This window comes from Oryzias latipes, chromosome 7 (genome assembly GCF_002234675.1).
Source record: "Oryzias latipes chromosome 7, ASM223467v1".
NCBI lineage: Eukaryota > Metazoa > Chordata > Actinopteri > Beloniformes > Adrianichthyidae > Oryzias > Oryzias latipes.
The window spans coordinates 24,313,245-24,340,461 of NC_019865.2; the positions used below are offsets into that span (position 1 = coordinate 24,313,245).

The 27,217-nt window shown below is 42.2% G+C and overlaps 2 protein-coding genes across 6 annotated transcripts in view; one reads left to right on the forward strand and one right to left on the reverse strand.

Moving 5' to 3' along the window:
- The window catches only part of plekhg5 (pleckstrin homology and RhoGEF domain containing G5), a 90,701-nt gene extending 71,126 nt beyond the window's left edge, over positions 1-19,575 (forward strand). For 4 of the 5 annotated variants that reach the window (XM_023956883.1, XM_023956884.1, XM_023956881.1 and 1 more), the window contains 13 exons: positions 8,128-8,319; positions 10,002-10,172; positions 13,146-13,241; positions 13,436-13,636; positions 13,717-13,827; positions 13,966-14,115; positions 14,189-14,326; positions 15,937-16,056; positions 16,222-16,354; positions 16,463-16,578; positions 16,664-16,809; positions 17,245-18,195; positions 18,386-19,575. In XM_023956883.1, the coding sequence (XP_023812651.1) occupies positions 8,128-8,319; positions 10,002-10,172; positions 13,146-13,241; positions 13,436-13,636; positions 13,717-13,827; positions 13,966-14,115; positions 14,189-14,326; positions 15,937-16,056; positions 16,222-16,354; positions 16,463-16,578; positions 16,664-16,809; positions 17,245-18,195; positions 18,386-18,395 (2,535 nt within the window). In that variant the 3' untranslated portion in view covers positions 18,396-19,575. Of the gene's footprint in view, positions 1-8,127; positions 8,320-10,001; positions 10,173-13,145; positions 13,242-13,435; positions 13,637-13,716; positions 13,828-13,965; positions 14,116-14,188; positions 14,327-15,936; positions 16,057-16,221; positions 16,355-16,462; positions 16,579-16,663; positions 16,810-17,244; positions 18,200-18,385 lie in introns of those variants that run through there. The other variant, XM_023956882.1, reaches the window with a different exon arrangement.
- Positions 19,576-20,351: 776 nt separating this feature from the next.
- On the reverse strand, positions 20,352-26,784 carry LOC105353646. Its single transcript, XM_011472918.3, has 4 exons — positions 26,482-26,784; positions 23,905-24,157; positions 22,204-22,341; positions 20,352-21,523 (listed from the first exon to the last, which is right to left on the reverse strand). The coding sequence occupies exons 1-4, from the start codon at positions 26,637-26,639 to the stop codon at positions 21,254-21,256; spliced, it is 819 nt and encodes a 272-aa protein (XP_011471220.1). The 5' UTR covers positions 26,640-26,784; the 3' UTR covers positions 20,352-21,253.
- Positions 26,785-27,217: the final 433 nt, after the last annotated feature.

Consider the following 27,217-nt stretch of genomic DNA (forward strand, 5'->3'; position numbering starts at 1 on the left):
TCGAAATCACAGGAAAATGGGGGGAAAAAAGTCTGATTTGTTAACAGTGATCCACATTTCATTGTGAATTTCACCAAAAAGTATTTTAAAAAATGTATTTATTTGTCTCTTTAACGATTAACTTTTATCAGAGCTAAATCACAGGCGTACGCTTCAGCTTAAAGGGAGACAACATAATGATAGATTTGAAAACTTGGATGCAGTTAAACCTTTGAGGATTTAATTTGAATTTTTTTCTAAACTTTAATAATTAACTAATGCAGAAAAAAGTATTGATTTTATTTGAGGTTATACAGAAAATAAATAAAAAAAGATCCTTGTAAAAAATGAACCAAATCAAATGAAAATGATTTTGCTTTACCTGGAAAGTTTTAAAGTCCTAAAATACTTTTGGGAAACTAAAGGAGGTTCAACTTTATATGAATTATGTTGGACTTATTCTTAAACATTTATTCTAAACTTAATGGGGGTGTGAATTCAGATTTTATTTTAGATTTTAAAAAAAAATTAATATCCTTCTAAAACTTAAGTTTTGCCTTTTCTGCACAGTTTTAAGTCTTAAAATATTTTTTTTAATCCAAAATTTTTTCCAAAAATGTATTAGAAAAGCCAAAAAAAAACTGTTGTTGGGAATAATGTCCAACCGGGGGGTTTTAAACATAAATTGCAAACTTTCTTGTACGTTCTCAAACTCTGAGTAATTTTGTTTTAAAATAAAATCTGATTTGATCCAAAGTTTTTTTTCGAATCTTTTCAAAGAAAATAAATGAAATTGTAAAAGTAAGATTTAATGTTTTAAATTTGATTATTTTTACCCTTTACATTAAACTAAGATCCAATTTTTTAAAGGTTTAACTTTTCAACATAATCAGATGTTTGTGACCAAACTTGAAAAAAAAATCTTAACATTTCCTCATTTTAGTGGCATTTGTTTTCTTTTTATAAAGACAACTTTTTAGTTGGCAAGAACTTGAGTGTTGGCAAATGCAAATAAAAACACTTTGAGAACACTTTGAGAACACTTAGAAAACACTTTGAGAACACTTTTTATACACATTGAAAAGACTCAAAATTCACTGAGAAGACAATAAGAATGCTGCACACACTGAGATTTCAGGGTTTCAGACAGTGGTGAGAATTTTGTTAGTTTTAAGACATTCGAGTTTTGTTTCTCTTTTTAGGTTATTAACTTTTCTTATATTCTGTGTATATAGTGAGCCATATTGAGTTTTTTGATAAATGTTGAAAATTTCTTAACAAATGTCATTTGAGATTTGACACTAGACGCCCATACTGTTGGACAAACAACTCTGCTCTTTATTATGTGGCTGTAAAATGTTATAGATGGTTTAGTTTTATATTGTATGTCTATCTGTAGTTTGTTGGCTGTCTTTTATCAGTTTTCTATTTTTATTTGTAGTTTCTTCCTCTTCATATCTAGTTTATTTCTTCAGTAACATTGATGGAAATTAGCCCATGGCTAAAACTGACGTGTTTACATTTGATTTTTAATGTTCATTAATATGCAAAGTGCCTTTCTTAATAAAAATTCAGACATCCTTAGCAAAGCCTTTGAAAGGTGATGTTGACCTAAATTAAACTATCAGCTTAGAGGTTTTTATTTAGTTCATTTTCAATTTCTGAGCCTAAAAATACATTTAAAACACAATGTTTTGTGTATATTTTGTTTGTCCTTGTAAAGAATACGCAGCTTACAGGGCTGAATCAGTTATTTATGTTAGTAGCAGAACAAGTATTGTGCATTTGAGGAAATACTGCAAAACAAAAGCACCTAAAAGCTTCCTGTATGGAAAAATAGTAAGAAGGCCGTTGGCTTGCAGACTCAGACAGGAGTGGCATGTTGTTCTGCCATTTACACACACACACACACACACACACACACACACACACACGTGAAACTCTGCGAATGTGTTGCATTAGTGCAGCAGAATGCCTGTCGTACAATGCTGAAAGGCTGGGCGTGCTGGCGGGGACAGTCGCTCTCATTTATTTGCTCTCAGAAACACAGTAAAGCAACGACTGGCAGTAGGACGTTTCTCAGACGGGTCATCACCTCCACCGGTCAGGTTCCCCGTCGCCTGGATCAACAGGAGATGAATCAGCTGCAGTCTCTGAGTTTTATTGACTCCTTTTGATCTAAGCAGTTGAGCTACTCTTCCCAAATAATAGACAAAGGTGGATCAATGATTAGCCTGTTAAAAGTCAACTTGCTCAAGCCGAGGTAACTTTACCATCATTAACTCCGCAAAAACAAGAGGATATCAAGATTTTAAAGCTCTTTGTTCCCTTTATGTCATTAGCTGTTGACTAGCTTTTCAACATCAAAAGTCCCGATCACCTTTTTGTTTATTTAAAAAAAGGTTCCCAGTGGTTGTTTTTTTTTTATATATATAGTTTTAGCTGAATCTAAATACCCGTGTCGTTTTCTAGGACATAGTTTCTGCAGAGCGGCAGTAGTTTATTCTAAATTCTAAGTTGTGGACGGTACCGTTAGCCTGGAGCAAGCCTTCCCCTCCCTGTTGCCAAGTAATGGTTAGCCATATTGGAGCCTTATAGCCGTACAGTTCAGACCCAGATACCAGCTCAGACGAGGAAATCAAAGACGTACGGGGATCTAGACGTCTAAAAACAGATGCATCGTGACTGAGCGGAGCAGGACTCTTTTGGGCCTCCCATCATATTTTCTTCACCCCAAATACAAATACTCAGAAATCTTACATTTCTTTATATTTTTCCTCGATCATCAGAAAAATGCCTCAAGAAACATGTTAATGTTTGGGTCTTTAAGATGCCGACAACCAATCCTTAAACCCCTTCACACTCGATTGCAACATACCAAGAGATCCAGGACTCCACTTGATTTTGCATTACCTTGAACATAAAAAACTGAAGAATATTTGTTGATTACAGTTGGAAATAAAGTCAGGCATGAAGGGGTTAAACCTAATGGTTCCGCTGTTGACAGACTCAGGACTCAAGTCTGCCTTTTTTCTTTCTGGATCCAGTTGGTGGAATCTGTTTGAGAAGTCATTAGAAGGTTCGGCAGCTTCCTCTTTGACAGAGTTGATACCGTTGTCTCCATGGGGAGATTGAGGGGTGAGGAGGAGTGGAAGTGTGATCAGGAAAAGACTTCCCCTGTGCACGGTTAAAGGTGGAGATTACAGCAGGGTGATCAGACGCTTTTATGACAGCTGCTGGTGTGACCGTTGACCCGCAGGGCTTCAGTACCTGCAGTACAGGCGGGCGACAGTCAGTCAGTCAGTCAGTCAGTCGCACCGGGGGAGAAGCTGCCATGCCTCACGGGGATCTGCACTTTGGTCCAGACTGAGGCCTTGTTGTTTTGCATCTTGCGATCATAGATTGCTTTTTTTTAATTTTTTTTTTTATCTGGGTTTTGGGAGATTGATCATTGTCCCACTTCTGATGATGGTTCGCTTTAACCGTCTGACATCCTGGCACAGCTGGGACCTGCTGACCATCTCTGAAATTCCTGAGTCGCCGCCTCCTGACACGAGTCCGACAACGAGCGACTGTCAGGTGAGATCAGCAACTCGGCGATGCGGTTTCAACCCTAGAGACGGTTACAATAGGATACACATTCATTTTTCGGTTTCTCTTTTTTTTGGTTTCCAAATTATTTCTGTTGACCAAAAAAAAGTATCACCATTTTCCAAATTCCCTGGAAAAAGAATAGACACAAGAACCTACCATTGGATGGGTTGGAAGCTTTTTGACTCTTTCTTACCCATCTTTCCAATGATGCCGCTTCTTCAAACCCAACTCCTGTTGCCATCTGAAGGCGACCCTGAAAGTGTTTGATCTATTCTTTCGGTTTCCGTCTCCCAGTTTTGCCTGCTTGTGTGCGTCGCTGAGCCTTTTGGGGGAAGGTCCTGCTGCTCTCCCATCGTTAATCAACCGGATTAAAGTTCAGGAGTTGTTGTTATCAGCTGTCTACCACAAAAAAGGCAGCAGCTAATGGGGCGGTGGGGGTGGGGGGTGTTGATCATTTCGGACTGCAGACATGAATAGATTTTCCTCTTCCAGAGAACAAGGTTAACGCCACAAAAACCTCGATGGATAAGATAAGGCTGTGAGAGGACACACGGTTTGATATCATTAACCTGGTGGGGGCCCTCAGCTTTTTGACTGACAGGTTTGCACAGAAGGCGCAGAGGGGGGGGGCGGGCTTGTAAACATGATGTGATGGAGCAGCCGAGTGTTTACTGAGGGGGCTGTTTGCTGAGTTATTTGACCATTTACTAACCCAAAAGAAAGAGACTTGAAGGAACTAGGATGACTAGAGGGTTTGTGGAGTAGAACATACAGTAGAAAGCTTGTTTGGCTGCTCCTTCACAAGCTTATCTGTGAAGCAGCCTATTAAAATGTGCTGAAACAAGTAGACAAAGGGAGTTTCCTGTTTGGTCATTATTTTTGGAAAACTGCCACCCAGCATGGCATTGTTCGGAGGTTTCCAAGCAAAACAGCAAGCCAGAAGAACAAAGGCGGGCGACTTTGCTTCCAAGTGAAGTTAGAAATCAGCATTTAGCCTTTTTTGGAGGGAAAGCGCAGCTTGAATAGCCGCTCACCGCTCAGGTTTACAAGCGTTTTGTTTGCCCCCTTTTGAGGCTGACCTGCGCAGCATTCATCATCCTCACCAGCAGCAGGACGCTTGTTTGAACTGGGGAGCTGTCGGCTGACTCCGCCCCCAAATATTCAGATCAACCTCATCTTTCCTGGCCCCGGCACAATGAAGCAGGATCCTCCTGGTTGCTATGACTGCGGCCAAGAGGTTGTATGAAATGTAAGAAGGCTGGGCGACTCAAGGAGGACAACTCGACGCAGCTCTTGGGCCGAACCCCATCAGCTGGAACGCTTCAGTGCCGGGGTGGGGAAGCGCCGTGGATGAGTGTTCCCGTCCGTGGATGTTGAGAGAAAGAGAGCGGCAGGCAGCTGGCTCCAGGATGAGCTGGGATCCATGAACTGAAGGATTAGGATGGTTTTTGTTACTTTTGAGATGCCTCTGGCTTCAATGGTGAGATCCGTCCCTTTAGGGAACTTCACTTCACTCAGGGAACTTCACTTTCCTTCATTTTTCTACAAATCTTTTTTCCTACCTTTTGAGCTCACCTCCAAACCTATTTTAAATACTTTCCCTGACATCTCCAAACACCTGCGTCCTTGATGACGAAATGACTCATCGATGTTTCTGTTTCACTGAAACAACGGTCCCAAACAGCTGTGTGTTTTCATTAGGCCCTCTTTGGTAGTCCAGCAGATAAAAAAGACTAAAAGTGTTTATAAATTCAGCCGCTCTCAGATTTCCCGTCTGGTTCTGCAGCTGTGTTTGGACCTTCATGATCGTCTGGGGACACATGCTCTTCCTAAAATAGGAGTTTGGGAGCAGAACCGTTCATAACCATCTGTTTTTCTTTCCCAGTTTAGAAATGTAAAAGTTTAAAAATACTTTGACAAATTGTTGGGTGAGGGATGTAGTCATTGGATTTTTAAAAGTGGAGGAATAAACTGAATTTGTTGATGAACTAAAACATTTATTGATCGACTTCTTTGAGTTAATTGACTGTATACAAGTTAGGGCTGCACAATATGTGGAAAACTTGCAATGTGTGATTTTTAGTGATCAATATTGTGATGACATATGACTTGCGATCATTGACTGTATAACAGAACTGGACTGATCGAGTGTGACATCACCCATAAAAAAAATGGTTCACTTCTGGCTCTAACCAAAATAAGTCGATTCAGTTCCCATTTTTCCCCCAATATGGTCATCGTTATGTTGGAACCAGAAATCGTCATAGAGCAGATATTTGTCAGAGTCCGTCTGAGTTAACGTTCCTATGGCAACAGCTCTCACCAATCAGGAGTGAGTTTGATGGAAGTCCACTCAAAAAAGGGCTCAGGAGAATCTGTCAGTCAGACGTTTTGAACCTTTGATATGAGAGCAGATACTTTTATTTAGGCATCTGATTGGTCAGATTATGACTTAAATAACTTGTGGTTAAGAAAAAATATAATGAAGAAAAATTAGGATTATCAAGAACATGTACAAGTAAAAAAAAAGGTATCAGAGCAAGAGTTTATTTCTCTATAGAAGTCCATCTTAAACCAGGACAAAACAAAAAAAATGTATGTATGTATGTATTTTATGTACCTAAACTTATTCTCAATTTTATATTTTCACATACATTTAATCTGTTTCTGGGAGCAGGTTTAGCTCGTGCTGGTTTGCGGCGCCTTCCATCCGTGAAAACCAGGGTTCGACTCCGGGCTGCTCCCTGTTCCCTTCTCTACTTCTGTGCCGGTCCCAAGCCCGGTTGCTTTGAGAGGGTTGCGTCAGGAAGGGCATCCGGCGTAAAACATTGCCAAGTTTACCGTGCGACTCGTTCGCTGTGGCGGCCCCTGATGGGTAAAAGCCGAAAGAGAAAGAAGATATACATTTTATCTGTTTAATTCTAGCATCTGATTATGATTTTAGCCCCAGGGTTTTTTGTGGGGATCTTTTCTACCACACTTGCCGGCTTGGTCGGTGGTTGTTGCTGCAGTTGTCGCCCTTACTGGGGCGGCTGGAGTTGAACATTGCAGCCTCACGGCTGTGAAGTGGACCCCATCGCCGTCCCGGTATGGCTGGGCACCGTGGCGAAAAGTTGAAGTTCAGGAGTTGTTGTTATCAGCCTGGTATGAAAAGTTTCCCAAATACCGTTTCGTCACAGCAGAGCCAAGGCTTAAGTTTCTTTTAGAAGTTACTTTGTTAAGTATTCATTGGGTGTGGGGTCATGTGTTAACGTAGGGGAGTGGGAAGGGTGGCTTGGGTTTTAATTGTAATGTTGTGTATGTTTTTTGTGTAAAATGTTAAAGCGCTTCGAGTTGCGCAAGGCATGAGAAGCGCTTCTTTATAAATAGTTTGATTTGATTTGATATAGGATTTGGGGTTCTTAGAAGCAGCGGATACTTCCTGTTTTGGAACGAGAAGGGGGAGGGGTCACCAGTCCAGTTCTCATATATAGTCGATGCCTGTGATACCTCAAACAATAGCAGGACTACTAAACATAATTTCTATTTTACTCCAATAGTTCTATTTCAGTAAATGATCCTGCTAGCTATCTTAACAGGAGACAGATCAGGGGAAATTCACCAAAGAACAATGGTCCACCTTTTTGGTAAACTAATGTGGACAGCAATTTGGAAAAAATATAGGTTGTGTGTGCCTGGATTTTTCTTGAAACATTATGGTATCTCTGTCTATACATGTGTGTAAACCATTTAGCGCGGGTTACGCTGTCTTTTGGGTTTTGCGCATTGCACAAGCTGATATTCCAATATCGATGTTGTGCAGACATTATATGGATTCCTTAATGAATGTCTTGAGGTCTCCTCTGAACCATAAGAAAGCGTGACGTCAAACCGGGACGTGTGCAGCCCCAAAGGTTTTGACTGCATTATGCGTCTGTGGTGTGATAAGCTGAAGTATTCTACTGGTCAGTTTCGTCAGCTGTGTCCAGGAATGCGAATTCCTTGTGTCTGTGTTTGATGCAGGACAGGACGGGGGTGGGGGGGTCAGAGACCTTCGCTCACAAACAGCAGATTCCCCCTTTCTGACACTCCAGCGACAAAAACAACTGCTTCCTCAGATACGGAGGCGGCCTCTGTTTGTTTGCTTTGCTGCTGCTCGTAAAGTGGAGAGGGACGGCAGGATCGTGGCTGCGCCGCCGGGCCCTGCTGACAGGCTAACAATGAGCGGGGAACAATGGGGCGGATCGGCCCGTCTGGTCTTGTGGAACCAGCTCCTTGTGATGTAATGAGCGATCCCCGTGAGGAAGCGGCAGTCCTTCCCGCTCCTGTTTGTGTCTGACCGTTGGGATGCCTTCAGCCATCCTGCTGATGTCACCCCCACGCTCCAAAATTCCCTCCTGATTTCCTGCTTATCTCATTCTTGTGCATTTCTGCCATTCCGTCATTGTCTCTCTGCATCCGCTTCTTTGGAAATGCTGCCTTTCCCTAGAGTTGGGGAGCACCATTCTGGCTGGTTTTGCTTTTGTTTTTTGTTTTTTCCCCTCTAAATCCCATCTGTCCCTCTGTGCCTCACAGGGTCAGGCGCGACAGAGGAAGAACATGACCAAGTTCCTGGGAGAGAACATCATTCCCACCCCGGACTCTCTCGGACAGCTGGGGGGCTCCCTGCCCAGCGTGGGACCCGGACCCGACCGCTGGAAGAATCGCGCCGCCAGTCGCTTCAGCGGCTTATTCGGCTCCAACGCCGGAGCGGGCTCCTTTGAAAAGGTGATGCACCAAAGAAAAGATAAGAGTGGTTGGGAAGGCATTTAAAAGAAAGCAAAACAGTAACTAGGAGGGGGGGGGTCAGTGGGTATGCAGTGACGGTGAAGTCATTTCCCTTTGGAGTCTCCTGACCTGTTGGCAAGCAGGTTTTCCTCCGAGCACATGTGGAAGAGGAGAGCTTGAAGCTACAGTATCACCGCCTTTACCAACGCGCGATCAAGCGACCACTTTCAATGAAAAAGTCTTCGTAAAAATGGGTATAGGTGTGTTTCGTACTTTCGTATTCAAAACCTGCAAGTTTAAAACATAGCTACACACATTTCTAAGACCTTCTTTGAGTCTTAAAAACGTAACAGTGAACGCGCCTTGAAAGTTAAACCAGGTTGGACTTTGATCAATCAGGTTCTCTTATTTGGTTGGTGATGGTGTCACTTTTAATTCATGGAAGTGCCAAATGTTTGAAAATGAATGATAAAGGAGAAAACAATAATTGTGGGTTCTTCTGGAATTCTATGACACCGAGTCTTTTATAGTTCGGAATAGCAAGTAGCACCAGATTTACACCACTTTGATATTTCGCACCAAGCCTCTTCCGACTGTTGGTGGTGAATACCCGATAGTAAACAGTAGAAAGAGAAGAAGAAAAACCCCTCCCTGCTCATCCAGTGTGAACACCCTATGCTAAATGCATGTTCAAGAACACGCTTTTAGTATTTGAAGCAAGATTTCCATCACTTTGACATTTCACACCAAGCCTCTTCCAATAGTAGGTGGCAGACATGTGCTAGTATCAGGTAGCAACAGTCCAGTGTGAACACCATGGGCTAAAGTCACATGCCTGGAGTGAACATAGCATTAAAAACACTTTCCAACCGAGTTTGGTCAGTTTTGTTGAAAATGGAAAAGAAAAGCTCTTGAAAAAAAAAAAGGCTCCGCCATTTCAAATGAAAGGATCCACATCCAACAGTTTAGATCGGCATGATTTACATTTGAAGATAAAATAAGAGGGAAAAAAGACCAACAATTGTCTACTTTTCAAGTGTGCCGCCTTAATGTTTTCTTTTGTCAATCAGCAGACTGCAGGATCGACCTGTTCTAGAAAGAAAAAATAAATCCCAAAAGGCACACCAAAACCAAACTGTATCGCTTTTGTGGAGCTATTGTTCCCACCGTGGGGCAAAACGACAAGCCAAATTCCCAAGTGTCAAAACCTTTCCCCTTCTCCACGACAATAATCAGGCTTTTATTCTGACAAAGTAGGTCCACACGCCCAGAGGCTGGCCTCCCATTGTATCGTCCACCATCAGCTCCCTTCCTGCACAAAAGCAGATGTCATTACGGAGACACGAGCCGTCAGTCATCCACCAATGCTGCCCCCTCCCCTCATCCCTTAGGGACAGGAATCCCAAGGCGGGACCTTCATCATACACCCAAAGATCCTTGGAAAAGTGCTGCCTAATTCCTCTCTAATGTCGTTTCTCCAAGCTTTAAAGCTCTTGAAAGCTCTCGGCGGACAGAGCTCATTGTCATAACTACATAAAGCCCCGTCAGGTCCAACAAAGACCTGAATAGCAGCTTCTGCTGGGTTGAAATGTCAAGGCACCACTTATTGTGCATGGTTGCTAATAATAGCGAGACTCGGCTTTGCTTACAGTCTAAACTCTACTGTTTTCGTCCTCTCACAGGAGGTGGATCGTCTGGAGCAGCTCCAGAGCAAGCTGGACTCCTACTCCAAGTATGGGCTGCCCAAGGTGCCCTGGCAGCTCTCCTTCCACCAGGACTCCTGGGAGGAAGAGGAGGAGGAGGCCAACCTTATCCTAGAGGACAGCTGGAAGGAGCTGCTGGATGGCCCAGAGGTACACAAACTCACTCGCCTCAGGCTTGTAGTTAAAACGTAACAATCTTTGGAAGATAATAATAATAATACATTTTATTTAAAAGCGCCTTTCAGAACACCCAAGGACACTGTACAGAGTCAAAAGAAAACAAAATAAAATCACAACATGTTAAAAACAATAAATAAGTCAAACTCATTTATAAGAAGTGCATTGCAGTAGTCGAGGCGAGCAGTGACTACACTATGGACGGTGAGGGAGGGGCGGCGACGATTAAAATTGTGTAGATGAAATTATGCAGACCGAGTAATGCTATTGATGTGAGATTGAAAGGATAACGTGCTGTCAAAGATGACACCCAAACTCTTTACCTGAGGGGAGGGGAAAACTGGAGAGGAATCGATGGAAAGTGTAAAATTTGGAACTTTGGAAAGGGTGGATTTGGAGCCTACAAGGAGTAATTCGGTTTTATCGCTGTTAAGTTTGAGGAAGTTTGAGGTGAACCAGGTTTTTATTTCAGACAGACGGGAGGAAAGGGAGGCAGGTGGAAGAGAAGAGTTCGGTTTACTTGACAGATAGAGCTGAGTGTCATCTGCAAAACAATGAAAATCAATGCTAAATTTACGAAATATATTGCCAAGGGGTAATAGGTAGGTAATGAAGAGGAGGGGACCGAGAACAGAACCTTGAGGAACACCAGAGAAAATGAGTGAGGGTTGAGATTCAAAAGAATTCAGTTGGATAAACTGAGTGCAGCTTGAGAAGTATGAGTGAAACCAGCAGAGGGGGAGTGGACTCAGACCAAGAGCTGAAAGTCTGTGAAGGAGGATGGAGTGGGATATAGTGTCAAATGCTGTGCTCAAGTCAAGGAGGATGAGGATTGTTACCAGTCCAGACTGCTGCTAGGAGAAGGTCAGGAGAAGATCCAGGCAGTGGACCAGTACCAATCTGTGGGACAGGTGGTACCTGGCTGCAGAGGGGGAAAAAAACTGCTTATTTTCCATTTTATTTCTAATCTGATTCTGAAGGAAATTGCGTTTTGAAAAACGACAGGATTCTCTCCACCACATCCGACTCATTTTTGATGCACGTCAAGTCACATGTCGAAAATCTATCCGCTACTTTCTTAAAGCAGGCCGCGCCAACCAGTAAATTGAAACCTATAAGCTAGCAAGCTAAAAAAAAACAAATTTGGAAAGTTTCTTTTAGCAGAAAAGAACCAGAGAGGAAACTGAAGAAAAGCATTCAGCTTCAAACTAAAAGAAATCTGCATTTAATAGACAAAAACCAGGAGTCTTTATTGCGACAGTTGTTCACACAGACCATAATAATGCAGAATAGTCGGCTACTAAAGTTGTTCAAATGAGGGATTCATGCTTATTAATACATATAGAAAATCCTGCTGTGGGTGGGGTGGGCGTTCTGTTCCTTGTGTACCTTGTGTGTATTGGAGGAACTGTTGGAGGACTCCACCCAACTTTCTTCTGTCCCTCGCTTTCACCGCTGCCTGTTTGTCTGTAATAAAGCTTATCGCTGAGTCGTGCGGTTGCTGGGAAGAGCTGTAAATGCCGATCTCTGTAATAACACGATTATGGCCCCTGCCTGCTAACGTGTCCATGACATAACCGCTCTTTGCTCCGTTGTCACACCTTTAGCCTTTCTACTGTACATTCCAATCGGAGTTGCTTGCATAACTTAATCTATATTTCTCTGGAGTCTTTGGCTGCTGGATGTTTTTTTTTTTCAGCCGATCCTAAAAAGTATTTAATCCGAAATCTCAAACCCATTTAGTATCAACCGACAATCAAAAGCATGAAGCAGGTTTTCTTATTTTAGAAGAGGAACTATGGATCTGCTCTTTAACTGCCTGAGGTGTACTCCACCTTCACTCTTCAGTGTTTGGGTAGGGTCCAGTGACTCTGTGACCCCAAATGGGAATATAGTGGTCTTAGAAGATATAGATGGATGGTTTAATTTATATCATGCCTGTAGCAAGGTGGCAGAGTGATACCGATAGGAGGCGGCTATTATATTAGAGGGTTATGAGGTGCTTGTTCATCAACCCAAGCTAGAATAAGTCACTGTAGTGAACTTGGGGTAAAGTGACGGCAACCAAAAAGAAATTCCGCCCAGTGGTTGAAAGCTTTTTTTAAGTGTATTTTCCACATTTAGTTTGTTTAACTGAGAAAATTCTATGATAAACTAAGCACAAACTAAGCAAGAAAACTATCAGTTTTGCTTGGATGCTTTGATGATCTGGAGACAACATTGATAATCAGCTTCTGTTAAACATTCATGCAGCCACTTATCTTTATCAGAGCCATCGGGTTGCATCAGTAGAAGTTGTTAAAGTAAACCGAAACCTAATTTCTAGTCACCACGGTTACATGCAAACAAGTATGCAGATCCTAAAAATACATGAACACATCAAAGCGCCTCTTATCCTGATATATTTTTTGATATTTAGGATAAACAATGTTGGAAACATTCTGTCTATAAATCCCTTAGAGAAAGGGTTCAATGCTGCAGATTTGCTGAAGTAAACTGTCCCTCCACTGTATTTTGAAACTTTATCTGAACTCTCAGGACTTGCAGGCTACAGGGCCCATAATGGATTCCCTCAAAAAACAAAAGCATAAATACTTTTATTTTAAGTATTGTGATTAAAAGTCTCTTCCCATTTTTTTCAAATATTTCATTTGAATTTTTTCTAATAAAAAAACAATAATAATAAAAAATAGATAAATACAATTAAAAAAAAAAGAATAAATCAATGAAACGCATAATTACAAATACAAAATATAAGAAAAAAATCTTTTCTTAAACAGGAATTTTTCTTTTTTTAAACACCTGTAAACAGGTCTATTCCGATTATGTAAAATTCTAAAATGTTTCCTAATCACCCATGAAATTCTTCTTTGAAATGCTCAAATCACGTGTAATATGCCTCTAAATTTGGGGGTTTTGTTTCCTTCCTTGGTTGTGTTTATGCAGACTCTGACAAGGCGGCAGTTCCACCAGCAGGAGGCCATTTGGGAGCTGCTGAACACGGAGGCCGCCTACATCAAGAAACTTCGAGTCATCACAGATGTAAGTGTACTCTGCTGAATCAAGTAGATCCGCGCTGTTGTTGTGCAAGAAGCAGATAAGACGCACAATGAGCTTGTTGTTGCTCAAACAAAGCATTGCCTTCACTGCAGTTGGAGGGAGTTCCTGCTCTGGATTTGATAAACCCGGCCGTTTTTCGTGAAATGAATCTGGGATTCTCTTGTGCTCCTCTGCAGCTGTTCCTAAGCGGGCTGCTGAACCTGCAGGAGAGCGGCCTGCTGTCCGAGGTGGAGCCCACCAGGCTGTTCAGCAACATCCAGGAGATCGTGCGCCTGCACACCTCCCTGTGGAACCAGGTCATGCTGCCCGTGCTGCACAGGGCCAGGGAGGCCCGGGCCTTGCTGGACCCCACGCTCCTGTACGACGGCTTCAGGACGGTCAGTTGTGTTCAAAAACGGAATTCTTGGCGTTCTGAGGCGGCGATGACTCTGACGGCCGCCTTTGTTGATGGTTTTAGTTTGACACGCGGTTCCAGCCGTACATCCGCTACTGCATGGAGGAGGAGAGCTGCATGGAGTACATGCGCACGCTGCTCAGGGACAACGAGCTCTTCAGGAAGTACATCACGGTCAGTTCTCTGCTGCCTCATCAGAAAGCCAGTTTCAGACCCCCCCTAAGCCACTCCCCACCCTCACACCTGACCTTTAGCCTTTGCCCCCCCCTCCCCGGTTTCTGGTGCTGAACTTCTTGTTTTTGTCTGAACCAGTGGGCGGAGACTAAAAAGCAGTGCAACCGGCTGAAGCTGGCCGACATGTTGGCGAAGCCTCATCAGCGGCTGACCAAATACCCCCTCCTGCTGAAGAGCGTCTTGAAGAAGACGGACGAGCTGTCGGCGCGGGACATCGTCAGCAGCATGGTACGGTGGGAGGAGGTCTGCGGGCTGCGTTGGCTGCTTTCTGTGCGCATGTGAACAGCCTTTCTGCTTTCAGGTGGTGATGGTGGAGAGCTTCATCAACAGCGTGGACTCCCAGATGCGACAGCGGCAGGAGCGGCAGAAGCTGGCCACCATCTCTGCGCGCATAGACTGCTATGAGGCCGTGGAGGGCAGCAGCGAGGAGGTGGAGAAGGTAAGGCGGCAGTACTGACCAGTGGTCGTCAACCTTTATCCCTTGGAGGCGCGTTAACGTTGGGAGTGGGGTCATCTGGACCCCACAAGATAGTACAGGGGTTATTCAGACCACAGACTGGTTTAGTGTCACACAGTATTTTTACGGACCGGTTTGTACGAGGCTAAAGTTCATTCGTTCGTTCATTCATTCATTCATTCATTCATTCATTCATTCATTCATTCATTCATTCATTCATTCATTCATTCATTCATTCATTCATTCTTTCATTCTTTCATTTTCTATTCCGTTTTTCCCTTTCGGGTTCACAGGGCTGCCGGAGCCTATCCCGGCCAAGTTGGGGTTTAATTATTTTTAAGCTTCTGGTTTCCAAAATAATCTACATAGAATATAGTTTTAAAAGACGATCTGAAAATGTCTGGGGATATTTTAGAAATGATGAATATTCAATGAAACAAAGTTGTTGAATTGTAAAAATTGTTCCTGATTTGTAAAAATGTAATAAAGGTAACATTAGTGGCTCTTTTTTTAACAATGATAACTCAGTCCAGGCTCTGATTATCTTTAAAGCAAAGAGATTGCCGTATTTTCCCCACTGTGGGGAGTACCGGATTATAAGGCGCATTAACTCTTGTGCTATTTTATGGGGTCCAAATGACCCCACCCTTACATTGATGTGTTATCCCTACCATGATAAAGGTGGAAAAATTTCATGTAATCCATGGACACCAGTCAAGATCACAAATCATTGAAGAAAAAAGGTTCAGCGCACTGTCTAGTGGGTCTAGATGACCCAACTCCCAATGTTAAAGTGCCTACGATAGCACAAGGGTTAACCAGGAAAGAGTCACGGATAAGTTCATCAGTCAGTCGCACTGTAGAACTAGTTCATGGCATTCTACATGTTAGCTACGTTTGCAAATTCACAATACCTGTAACTCCAAACCTTGTTAGTAACACGTTAAAAAAAAAGCACAGTCCGACACCGCTACACATTAACGGAGTTAGCGTATTTACAATAACACCCAACCTTGTTTGCAACACGTTAAAAAAAAACAACAGACTGTGACCACAAAAACAAACATTACTGTGACTATGCTAACTCCAAAAATTTTGTTTTTGGTTTTGGCTCCAAAGTTTTTGGTTCCTGACAGCTAACAAGTGTGTTATTTTACATAGCAGATCACCTCCATAAGTTAATTTTATTATAGTTATATATAACCAATAAATGCATTTTGCAAGAAATTTTTTTCTGCCTTTTTTCGTACCGAAAAAATACCGAAAATGTATCGAACCGAGACCAATGAAATTCTGAACCGAACCAAATTGGGATTTTAGTGTACCGTTAAACCCCTAGTATTTACAGTACCCAACCTTGTAGGCAACAGGTAAAAAACAGACTGATACCGCTAAAACAACATTACTGTGACAACGCAAACTCCAAACCTTGTTTGCAACACGTAGAAAAAAACAGACTGACCTCTTAAAACCGCTCCAACATCAGTAAACACAACCAGAATGAATCCATCCAGCCTGCATCCCGGGCTCCCAGCACCCGTCGAGGCTCGAGGTAAAATTGGAGGCTTCACGCTCTTCCCGTCTTCTTTTAGATCCTCAAAGAGTACAACCGCTTCGATCTGATGGCTCCCATGAGGGGAACGTCGCCAGAGGAGACTCGACAGCTGCAGCTGGAGGGAGCGCTGAGGATGAAAGAGGGCAAGGACAGCAGGGTAAAAGCACACCACTCCCTATAAACACTCCATTATCGCTTACCTCTGCCAAGAAGCTACACCTGCTTTCAGTCTGTTGCCTCATATTTCACGTTTAAAATGTTTACTTTTTTTTTTTAAAAGCTGTCCCAACTTTACATACAATTCAATTCATTTCCTGCTCAGATGGACGTCTACTGCTTCCTGTTCACTGACCTGCTGCTGATTACCAAACCGGTGAAGAGGCTGGAGAAGGTTAAGGTTATCCGCCAGCCCCTCCTCATCCACAACATCGTCTGCAAAGAGCTGAAAGATCCTGGTAAGAGTTCTGCTGCTGGTCCGACTGTGACGGCCGGGATTACCTAAACTTTTTGTTAAAGACTGAAGCAGGAAAGTTTAATTTCATGCCTTTTTTTTGTCCCTTAAGGCTCCTTTATCCTCATCTACCTCAACGAGTTCAACAGCGCTGTGGCGGCCTACACTTTCCAGGCCAACAGCGCCACTCAGGGGCGATGCTGGATCGATGCAATCTACAACATCCAGGTTGGTAAAACAGAAATGGTTCATATTGTTTTTAGCTCTGAAATGGCTCAGATTGTAAAATGTGCTTCCTGGGTTGTTTTTCCAGAATCAGCTGCAGAGGCTTCGCAGCGAGGAGGACCTGCGGCGGCAGCAGCGCCCAAGGAGCTGCTCCGGGGTGGACGTTGACGATGAGAGCAGCAACTCCACCACGAGTTCCCCAATCCTGCAGCATAAAGAGCAGCAGAACTCCAGGTACATTTACAAATTCCTCAATAACGGAGCGTGCTGAGACCCGCTATGCGTTGGCGCATGCATCAGAGGGTTTTCGATTGACCGTTTGGCATGTCTATCAAGACGTATTTCAGAGCGAGGCTGATGGTCATGTAAATAAATGAATAAATCTATTTTTCTTGTATCTTTGATGGCCTACTATCCCCCGGCACTTCCATCACGCTTGACCGGTTGATCGCGATTGATGTATCGGACGGTCTTGCCTTAAGAAGCGCCCATCAAAAAAATCAATAGTAAATGTGATCTTTAAACCCTGCCGTTGGCTTTGGGACAAGTTTAAAGAACAAAAGAGCTAAAGTTTTTGTGTTTCAAATAATTTTGAAAAGACCTGATTTTCCAAAAATGCTTGATCTGACTCATGTGTTGTTTAGGAAGTAAAATAAATGTCTCTTGCAGTCATTCAGACGGCTCCACTGAGACGCTGTCGGTGATGGACATGGAGGAGCGAAGCGAGCCCCCGCCGCCCCCCAGCATAAACATCGAGGAACCCGGGGATAAGTCTCCTCTGTCTGACAGCTCAGACCTCCAGAGTTCCCCCCAGCTGAACGGTCTGGAGGTAGAGGGGCTGGACGCTCAGTGCCGGTCTCTCTCCATGGACAGCGCCTACGGTACCCTCTCCCCGGGATCGCTCTCTCGGGAGCTGCAGCCGCCGCCCGGCCCAAGTGAAGGGGAGGAAACCGAGGAGGAGGACGGAGATCGAAGGAGTAAGGGAGAGGAGCAGGGGGAGGCGGTAACCGAGGAGCTGGATGATGAAGAGGAGGAGGTAGAGGAGGAAGAGGCCGCTCTGGGGTCTCAGGCGTCCGTTGCTCTGTCCAGTAAACCTCGCCGGCGGCCTCACATTCAGTCAAAGCTGCAGTGCCCACAGCGGCTGTCCGCGCTGTCACGCTCCGAGGACAACCTCCTGCAACGTTTCCACGGCGACGCCCCCATCTCTCATGCACACTTGGTCAGCTCCGCCTCCAAGGAATCAGAGCGCAGGGACATGGACTCATCCCTGCTGGCGCACAGCAGGAGCCTGTCTGAGCTCTGCCAGGACGGCGAGGACAGCGACCTCGGCCAGTCAGACGACGGCTTGAGCATGAGCTTGCCCTCAAACGAACTCAGAGCGAGGCTGAGCCGAGGCACGGCGCGGCACCGCCACAAAGCGCCCAGCGGATCTTGCGAGTTTGCAGGCTCCGATTTAGTGTCCACTCCCCCTGGCTGCTTGGTGAAGACGGCGAACGACGATTCGGGGGAAACGCCCCCCATCAAGAGGAAGTCTTCACCCCAGCAGCACAAGAAGCTGACGCTGGCTCAGCTGTACCGAATGCGCACCACTCTGGTCCTCAACTCCACGCTGACGGCGTCGTAAGTCTTTGCTCCTACACCCCCTTCAATTATTTTCTGCCTCTCATGCTGCGTTTACACCGGGCTCGGAAACGCCCCTTCAAGCAACCATTTATAATGAAAAGTCTATAGAAATGGACGCATGTGCACATTTCAGTGTTCACGTTCAAAACTTGCGAGCGTGTCTCACTCCGTCTCTTTGTTTTTTCAGGGAGGTGTAACCGCTCGCCCAAGCAGCCGAGTGGACCTCACCAGGGACGCTTGAGGACAGACTGAACTTCTTAAGACACAGATGCACTCTCTCTTTAGTACTCCCCCCTCCCCTCTAACATTTCAACATTTAAAACACTTCTTTTTGGCATTTTGCTGTTGCTTTCTTGAACTTCTGGGCGGGAGGGGGGAGGCAGAGAGGTGTTAACTGCTTGCACTTTGCAACAGAAGTAGCATTGGTGGGGGGGGACATGCGGGCGGACCGGGAGGAGACCAGGTGACAGGTGGAGGTCTGACACCCTCAACCCCCGCGCTCTGTGCAGGAGGAGCTGAAGGCTGCACTTCTCCTCAATCCTGCATTAAAAAGCGCAACGCCAAATCTTACAAACAAAAACTAAAAAAAAAAAAAAAAAATTTTGCAAGATCAACTTTATGACTCCTGATTTGTTTCTGCAAAAGACAGAAAGAATTGCACAGCGACTTTGGTTATTCAGATTAGACGCGTCATGGACGTCGTCATGGCGATTTGTGTTTGTGTGGATGTTCGAGTGATCCTCCACTCCTGACTGAACCAAAATGATTTCCTGTGAGATTTCCAAAGATGGTAGAATTTAAAGCCCATCATAAAAAAAATAAATAAAAAAAAACAGCTGTCAAATTCAGCCGATCGCATTTCAGCTCCCATACTCAATGCCCCGCCCCCCAGCAGACTCCTTCTGTTACTAGTTTTTGGTTTTGTTGAACTCACGAGTCGCACATTCTGATGTATTCTCTGCATTCTACATCACGACAGCTTTAAAGCCTCGAGGCTCTGGAGAAGAAAACTCACAAAGGTCTGAGTTTAACTTTGAAGAAAGTTGATTTCCATTCTCCTAATAATTTACATCAGTTCAACCTTTTGGATCAGCAATCTTTGCTCCAAACAAACCCCAAACATGGGTTAACTCTGTTTACTTTCCTTTTTTTTTTTGTCTGTCATATTTATTAAGCCTGCTATGTTTTATATATAAGATATTGTTTATATTATTTGCTTTCATGATTTGTAAATGTGTTTTTCTGTTGATGTAGTCTTAATAATTTTTTTTGTCTGTTCAGACATTAATGTATTATAAACCAAAATGGTGTGTTTTGACAGGAGCGGCTTCAAAGTGTCTTGTGAAATAATAATAATAATAAAAAAAAGCAAAAATACAGTGTGGTCTGATTATTAATTGACTGGTGGGGTGGGGTTGGGGGCACATCTTGTAAAGCAGGATCTGCACAAAAGTTGCTGGAGGAGTGTCAGTTCATCAGATAGCCACTAGGAGGCGTTTTGCAGAAACTTGACAGATGTGCCAGAATTTCTTCACTACTAACTACATAGTGCACTATATAGTGCATCTCTGCGGGGGGAAAAACCCCAGTGTTCATCGATATTTACGCAGCCCGTGACCTGACATGGGTAAAATAATAAAATATCTCATTCCCACAAATTAATATCTCGTTCCCACGAAATAATAATTATTTCGTTCGCACAAATTTATGCATGGGAACGAGATATTAATTTGTGGGAATGAGAGATTTATTATGTCACCCTTGTCGGGTCATGGGCCCCGTAGATGTTAACTAGATATGCGAATGTAAACCTCATTTCATTGAGTTGGAATAATTTTTGGTGAGAAAAAGTTTTTTCAATGTACTTTTTTATAAACAATCCACATTTTTATCATCAGAACACAGTGGATTCATTAATAGTTTTTGTAAAATGTATTTATTTTCTTTCAAAGTATTATGAAATGTTTTTTTCCCCTGAATTTTCTAAACACTCTCTGCAAATGACAGCCTTATTTTCAAGTCACTAACCCTTAGAGTATATATTAAATGTAATTGAACAAACTTAAAGATAACGGTATTTTTTTCAAAAACCCTTTTACACAGAACTTTTCACTTCAGTGCAGGTGATTGAATCACTCATATAGGAGGCTAGATGAGAGAAACTTCACACATTTATAAAGTCAGCACATATAATTCAGTTTATTCATTTTCTGGATCAGACTAAGTTTACACCGCTGTAGGCTCTCAACTGGACGATTTCTAACATGGAAAACCCAGATCCAATTTTTATTTACACTTTTTAAATCAGATCAAATTCTCTCGATTGTTGACAGTCACTTCTGCCATTTTGGTGTCACTTGATTCTGTGCACAACCAAATGAACGCTGTTGTATGGAAAGTTTATATGTAAGAAATAAAATTATAAGAAGTCCTTTAGTAAAATGAACATGAGTAATATTTACTTGCAGTATTGAAATAAAAAGTAGCTTTAACTAGCTCAAAAAATGGCTGAATCAACAAAAAGCTGAATATGAAGAAGCAAGAATTAGACATACTAAACATGAACAAGTAAAATGAAAGAAAACTTTAAGATGACTGGACAAAAAATGTGTCAGAATTTTAACATGACTCAACAAAATATGACGAAATGTAAACATGTCTGAACAAACGAGGGACAATACTTGAACATAACACCAAAAAACTGGTCATGTTAAAGTTTTGAGACATTTTCTGATCAAACATGTCAAAGTTTGATCAGAAAATGTCTCAAAACTTTAACATGACCAAACCAAAATGCAACAAAACTTATTTTCTTAACATACAAAGGGATCATACTCAAGCATGTCCGAACAATAAACTGTCAAAACTCAAACATTAGTCAAAAAATGACCAAACAAAAATGTGACAAAACTCAAATTTGACTGAAGTCAATCATAGAAGCAAGAAGAGGCGGTCAAGATCCGATGATCTGACAGGAGCAAACACAATGATAAATATGCAGATGGTATTGCAATGGAATAACTGCAATATTTTAAGACTCTTTTTGGGGAAAACCTCAGACCTTTTTCAGCAGGAGGCCGTAAGGACGAATAGCCTTTTCCACTATCTTCATCTCTTCCTCTGGAGATAATTTATCTTGGATGGGAACCAGCCAGTATTTCTCGTTGTTATACTTACACCTGTACTCGGGATTGATCCGATTCTGCAGAATCACTTTGTACTGCTTTCCATTCTTTCTTGAAGTGAAGGTTTTTGCATATTGCTCAGCCTCAGCGATGCATGGAGTGGAATAGATCCCCCTGCCGTACCTCTGACGTGGACCCGGCTGTGAAAAGCAGAAGAGAAATCACTACTCAAACTATTTTGTTGATTGGTCCCACCCTTCAACTCTTGCTAGCCATTTTGCTATCCTATGGGGTCCAGGTGACCCGATCCTTACATTGACGGGTTTTCCCTACCATGACAAAGGTGGATAAAGGTGAAGACGATTTCATGTAATCCATGGACACCAGTGAAGATCACAAATCATTGAAGAAAAAAGGTTCAGAGCACTGTCTAGTGGGTCTAGATGACCCCACTCCCAGTGTTAAAGTGCCTAGGATAGCACAAGGGTTACGTTTGGTTTTGATTGGCAGGTGAGTTAACCAATGGGTGCAAAATAAAGCTATAAACTTTCTTTATCTGTTTGTTCTAGAGTTGGGCGGAATAAACTCCAGTCAAAGTACCTGACCTACTTTAGGCTTATATGTGGATTTATCTCTGTCTACGGACAGCACCAAAGTTCAGCTGAACTTTCCGAACCGCAAAATTAGCCGGCCAATCTGAGGAAACAAACCGAGAACTAACGTGAGAGCACTCTTTCATTTAAACCAAGAAAACTCGTTATGAACATCACTTTCCAGAGGTTTTGCTTAATATTTCAACCTTAAATCCTAATAAAAGGAACCATAAGATATTGTAAATTAACATTGTACATGAGGAGTTCTTGTTGGAGTGTGTCCAAACCTTATAGCATCCTTTAATGATGCCTTCAGCCCCACATTTGGACGTCCCATGATACGACACAGGCCACTCCCCTGCCACTGTGCGGGTCTTACGGTTCTGATTTCCCAGCCACTTGTTTTCCCCGTACTTATCCAAGACCTGAGGGGGGAAAAAAACGATTTCATATTGTTGTGACACCTTTTGGCAATTACTCCCACTTATGTTACATATTTTCTGCACTGTAGGGCATTATAAGATGCACTGAGTCAATGGTCTATTTTTGAATTTATGTCATAAACCGAATAATAAGGCACATAATGCAAGACTAAAGAGTCAGAAATAAGTCAGTCAAACTTTATTAACTGCGTTCACAGTAATTCTAGAACTTGTTTGTGACACTCTACACGTTACACAAGCCACATTAGCATATTCAAAATACCTGTAACTCCCAACCTTGTTAGTAACACAAAAAACACACACCTCTGCTACACATTAGCATGTTGGTGTAGCCACAATAACACCCAACCTTGTTTGCAGCACACACAAAAAACATACTCATTCTGCTAAAATAAACATGACTGTGCTAACTTCCAATCTTGTTAGAAACATGTGAAGAATAAACACAGTCAGACACCGCTACACGTTAGCCATGTTAGCGTCTTCACAATAACACTCAGGGTGTGTCTGAATTCCCACCCTAACACCTATATAGTGCACTATATAATGCGTTTGCCATTTTGTAGTGCTGTCCGAATCTACGATTCCAAAATCCAGTGCCCTGGAAATTTCCCAGAAGTCTCTGCGAAAAACTAGCGTACATTGATGCTCACTAGATCGTTGAATATAGACCACAATGCATTGTGTCTGAACATTTTTTTTAACCAAAAAAATGTATTCAAATGTTTGGGTTTTTTTGACAAACCATCAATGTTTTTATCTTGAGTAGACAGTGGACTCATAAATTCACTCATTTTAAATTCATTTTAACTTCGTGAGATGGTGTCTGAATTGCTTTTAAAATTCACGGCACTACATAGTGCTGTACTATTGAATTTTTTAGTAGTTAGGGGTTAGGGTGGGAATTCGGCCACAACCTCAATCTTGTTCGCAACCCGTAAAAAAACAGAGTGATACCGCTGAAACAAAGGATCGGTCACTGCACTGATTTCCAATCTTGTTAGAAACATGTTAAAATAAACACTGTCCAACACAGTTACATGTTAGCCATGTCTAACACGCGTGTACCAGCGATGCATAACTTTTTACCATGATATGTGCACCGATACAAATTACGTAATTAATGCACAAATTCTGGGCCGCATTTGGCTTTCACGTGTTACTTGTGTGGTTTAGTCGTACTTCTTCTGTGGTTTCAATGTGGTTTATTCATGATACAACTGTGAAAATTTCACGTCAAGACCAAAACTTTTCTCCCTTTTACCACATATATTCACGTATGACCAATTTTCATCCCTGCAACATGCACCATTTACATAGCGGCTGTGTGACACGGCCTTAAGGTGCTCTGGAATGTTAGAAGTGTTGTTTCATTGGTTTTTGTTTTTTTGCCTTTCTGCACATTTTTATGGTTTTATGTATGTTTTCAGCTTCCAATGGGTGTGTTTTTCCTCTTTGTACTCAAATTATATTTAGAAATAAAACTTATTCTTAAAGCTTTAAAACCTGAGGCTTTATGACAGTTCAGCAAATGAAAGTGTTCACCTTGAGGGCGAAGCGCTGCCAGCCACACGGACGTTCATACATCTCTCCACCTCTCCAGAAGGTCTTTGAGTCTTTGACTGTGGTGAAGTCGAAGTCAAACTGGCTGTCAAAGAACTCCTCTTCATTGATGATGTAGCTCTTTCCTGTTAGCGCATCTGAAGAGCCTGCCTGGAGTGCCCCAGTGCCTAACTGTGCTGCACTAAATCCCAGGAGGACACTGCTCAAGGCAGCAAAAACAGACCCCGACCACAAACTGCAGAAGCAAGGAGAGAACAATAAAGACCTGGTTGATGTCATCATTTTTACTCCATATTAATCATCGTGCGTGTACAGACGAACGTTTTGGGTGTTTTTAACCCTTGTGCTATGCTAGGCACTTTAACATTGGGAGTTGGGTCATCTAGACCCACTAGACAGTGCTCTGAACCTTTTTTCTTCAATGATCTGTGATCTTCACTGGTGTCCATGGATTACATGAAATCCTCTTCAACTTTATCCACCTTTGTCCTAAGTCAATGTAAGGGTAGGGTCATTTTGACCCCATACGATAGCGCAATGGTGTTTTTTTCTAGCATTTTTCTCATGATGGATGACATATAGAAAGAAAATGAAGAGGAAAAAAGAATGATGTCGAAAATACAACAGGGCGGGGAGACGGGGTTGCCCTGGTCCCGCCCACAACTCTTAGGCAAATTTCTAAGTTACTACTGCTTTAAGTAAATAATAAAAAAATAATAATAAATTAAAAGACCACTGGGAATGATTTTAAAATAGATCAGAAGATGATCAAAGTGGGACTTTCCTTGACTGGAAATGACGCAGAGGGTCAAATGACGACGGTCTGGGATTGGTGCCTTTTTGTTGAGTTGTCATTGGTCAATCAGTTCAGTTCCTCGCCTCTCTCTGTATTCTCAGCGACTTCTCCGTTTCTGTTTGTGTTCAAGTCCCTCAGTCTATTTCAATTCAAGCTTTTCAGTTCATTCTTGTCATTTCTGAAAAAAACCTGTCTTTCTTTTTTTCATTCTGTGTTTTATAGTTGGGTTATGTTGGAGATTATTCATTTAGGATTTTGGCGTTTTGGCTCCACCATCCCCAACTGAGGCATTCCTATCATTTGAAGACCAAGTTCCGGACTGTGTGACAGGTTGACTGATGGTTTTTACAGTTTTGTATAGCTTTACCCTGATATTGTGTATAGTCTGAAAACAGGTCAATTTGACCTGAACACAATATCACAGTTAAAACCTGAAAACAATCATTCAAATAGTTGCTTTTCTTTTACTGTTCAAAAAAAAAAAAAACTTCTACCACGTTGTTTTCTGTCTGACTTTAAAAGACGTTTTTGAGTGGACTTTTCACTTGTTATTTTCTTTCCCGTATTTTCAGTATTCTTACAATTTATCTGGTTACTTGAGAACACTTGAGTTTATATTAATTTCAATTTTCTTGTTTTTTGTAACAGTGTAACTATTGCATATAATACTGTAGCCACTACCCGAACAAATAAGCCCAAGACTAGTGAGCCACCTTGTGGACATTTTCTGTAACTGCATGCGGTGGAAGTTTTTCCCATCCATGTAACGCCGTAAAACATCAAACAGAGAGAGAGAGAGAGAGAGAGAGAGAGAGAGAGAGAGAGAGAGAGAGAGAGAGAGAGAGAGAGAGAGAGAGAGAGAGAGAGAGAGAGAGAGAGAGAGAGAGAGAGAGAGAGAGAGAGAGAGAGAGAGAGAGAGAGAGAGAGAGAGAGAGAGAGAGAGAGAGAGAGAGAGAGAGAGAGAGAGAGAGAGAGAGAGAGAGAGAGAGGGAGAGAGGGAGAGAGAGAGATTTTAAATACATAAACTAAAGTTTTATCAAGGATGTAGCCTCTGCTGTGCGTGATTAGGTTAGGCTGATGTTACACAAACAAAAAAAAAAAGCTTGACATCTAATTTCATATTTTAACCTGTTTTATTTTGCTGAATGTTTTTTAGCTTTAAAAAAGTAATACAATTTCAAAATGACAAGAGGAAAAAAAACGTTATTAAAAATTTAAATGTGTATTTGAAGTTAAATGGCTTGAATTTGTAACAGTCAATTGAATTTAAAAAACCCAGGGGAATAGTTTTTGTTTTTTGAACAAAAAAAGCAAACAAAAAAAAGAATTTTCTTTTTAAACTTTGGTTTGTCCGGGAAAAACGTAAGATATTCGATCGGACTCTCTGGTCATTAAAACGAGCGTACCCAACGAGAAAACAATGACGTCACAGCCTTTCCAGAAATTCTATTGGCAGAGGATCCATGGGAGTCGAGCTCGTGCCGTTGGTGTAAGTTTGGTGAAATCCCAAAGTAAAGTGAAAGTTTGGGCGGGAGTTTGTTTTTTTTAAATAAAACGACAGTAAATCTCATTTTATATACAACAAATCAGAGTAGATATTGATGTGTTTCCATCTTTGAACACAAACAGAGGCTATTATCAGCACAAAAGTAGAGTTAATAGAAAATTTTGATAGAAAATTAGAGCAGGAGAAAACAAAATTCTCAAACTCTATTTTGAGCCCTCAAAATAAACACAGCCAAATTCTCCTAAGCAATAAATACCTGTTCTCCTCTGCAGTCAAGACTGCAGAATACAAATCCGTGAGAAGCAGCGGCGTCCTCGTTGATCCTCTGGAAGCAGTTTCTCCCTGTTGGAAGGAAGTCACAACAGAATTGCAAAGTGTACGCAAACCCTCCAAAGCAATGTCTCTGTCAGCCATTCTGAATTACAGCTCAGATAAAGTGGTTTTCCCTGAACGTAGAATTCTCTGGCCTGCGGCTCTAAGGTGGCAGAACTTTCCATGTGCTGGAAGACTCAGATACTTTTGGTTTCGCTTGAGTGCGTTGACGTGGATCCTGACAGGAAAAACTATGTGGAAGCAGAGTTTGAGCTGCTGAGGGATGAGGGATGAACGTTAAGAGGAGCAAAGAGGAGATCTCTAAACATTTTTGAGGAGAACATGAAGACTACTTTAGGGCAGATTCTGGTGACCTCCGAAAGAAGCAGCTAAAGTAAAAAGTTAAACAATAATACAATATTGATTTTATTGAAGTTTATCAGTCCAAACCTAAGGTGGCTACATTGTAAAGATAAGGGATTTAAAAAATTGAGACAAAAATTAGATAGCTAGCAGCTATTTAAAATGTTAGAGCAAGCTGTTCTAACAATTGAAACATGTGCCTGTGTAACCCTTGTGCTATCCTCAGCACGTTAACATTGGGAGTTGGGTCATCTGGACCCACTAGACAGTGCACTGAACCTTTTTTCTTCAATGATTTGTGATCTTCACTGGTGTCC

Bases quoted from the DNA above. Each gene is read 5' to 3' on its own strand.
- LOC105353646 (XM_011472918.3), bottom strand. From the start codon at position 26,639: ATGGCTGACAGAGACATTGCTTTGGAGGGTTTGCGTACACTTTGCAAT. The intron at 22,342-23,904 runs GTGAACACTTTC...TTCCCCCCTCAG, and splicing joins GGCAGCGCTTCGCCCTCAAG to GTCTTGGATAAGTACGGGGA. The intron at 21,524-22,203 runs GTTTGGACACAC...TGCTTTTCACAG, and splicing joins TCATTAAAGGATGCTATAAG to CCGGGTCCACGTCAGAGGTA.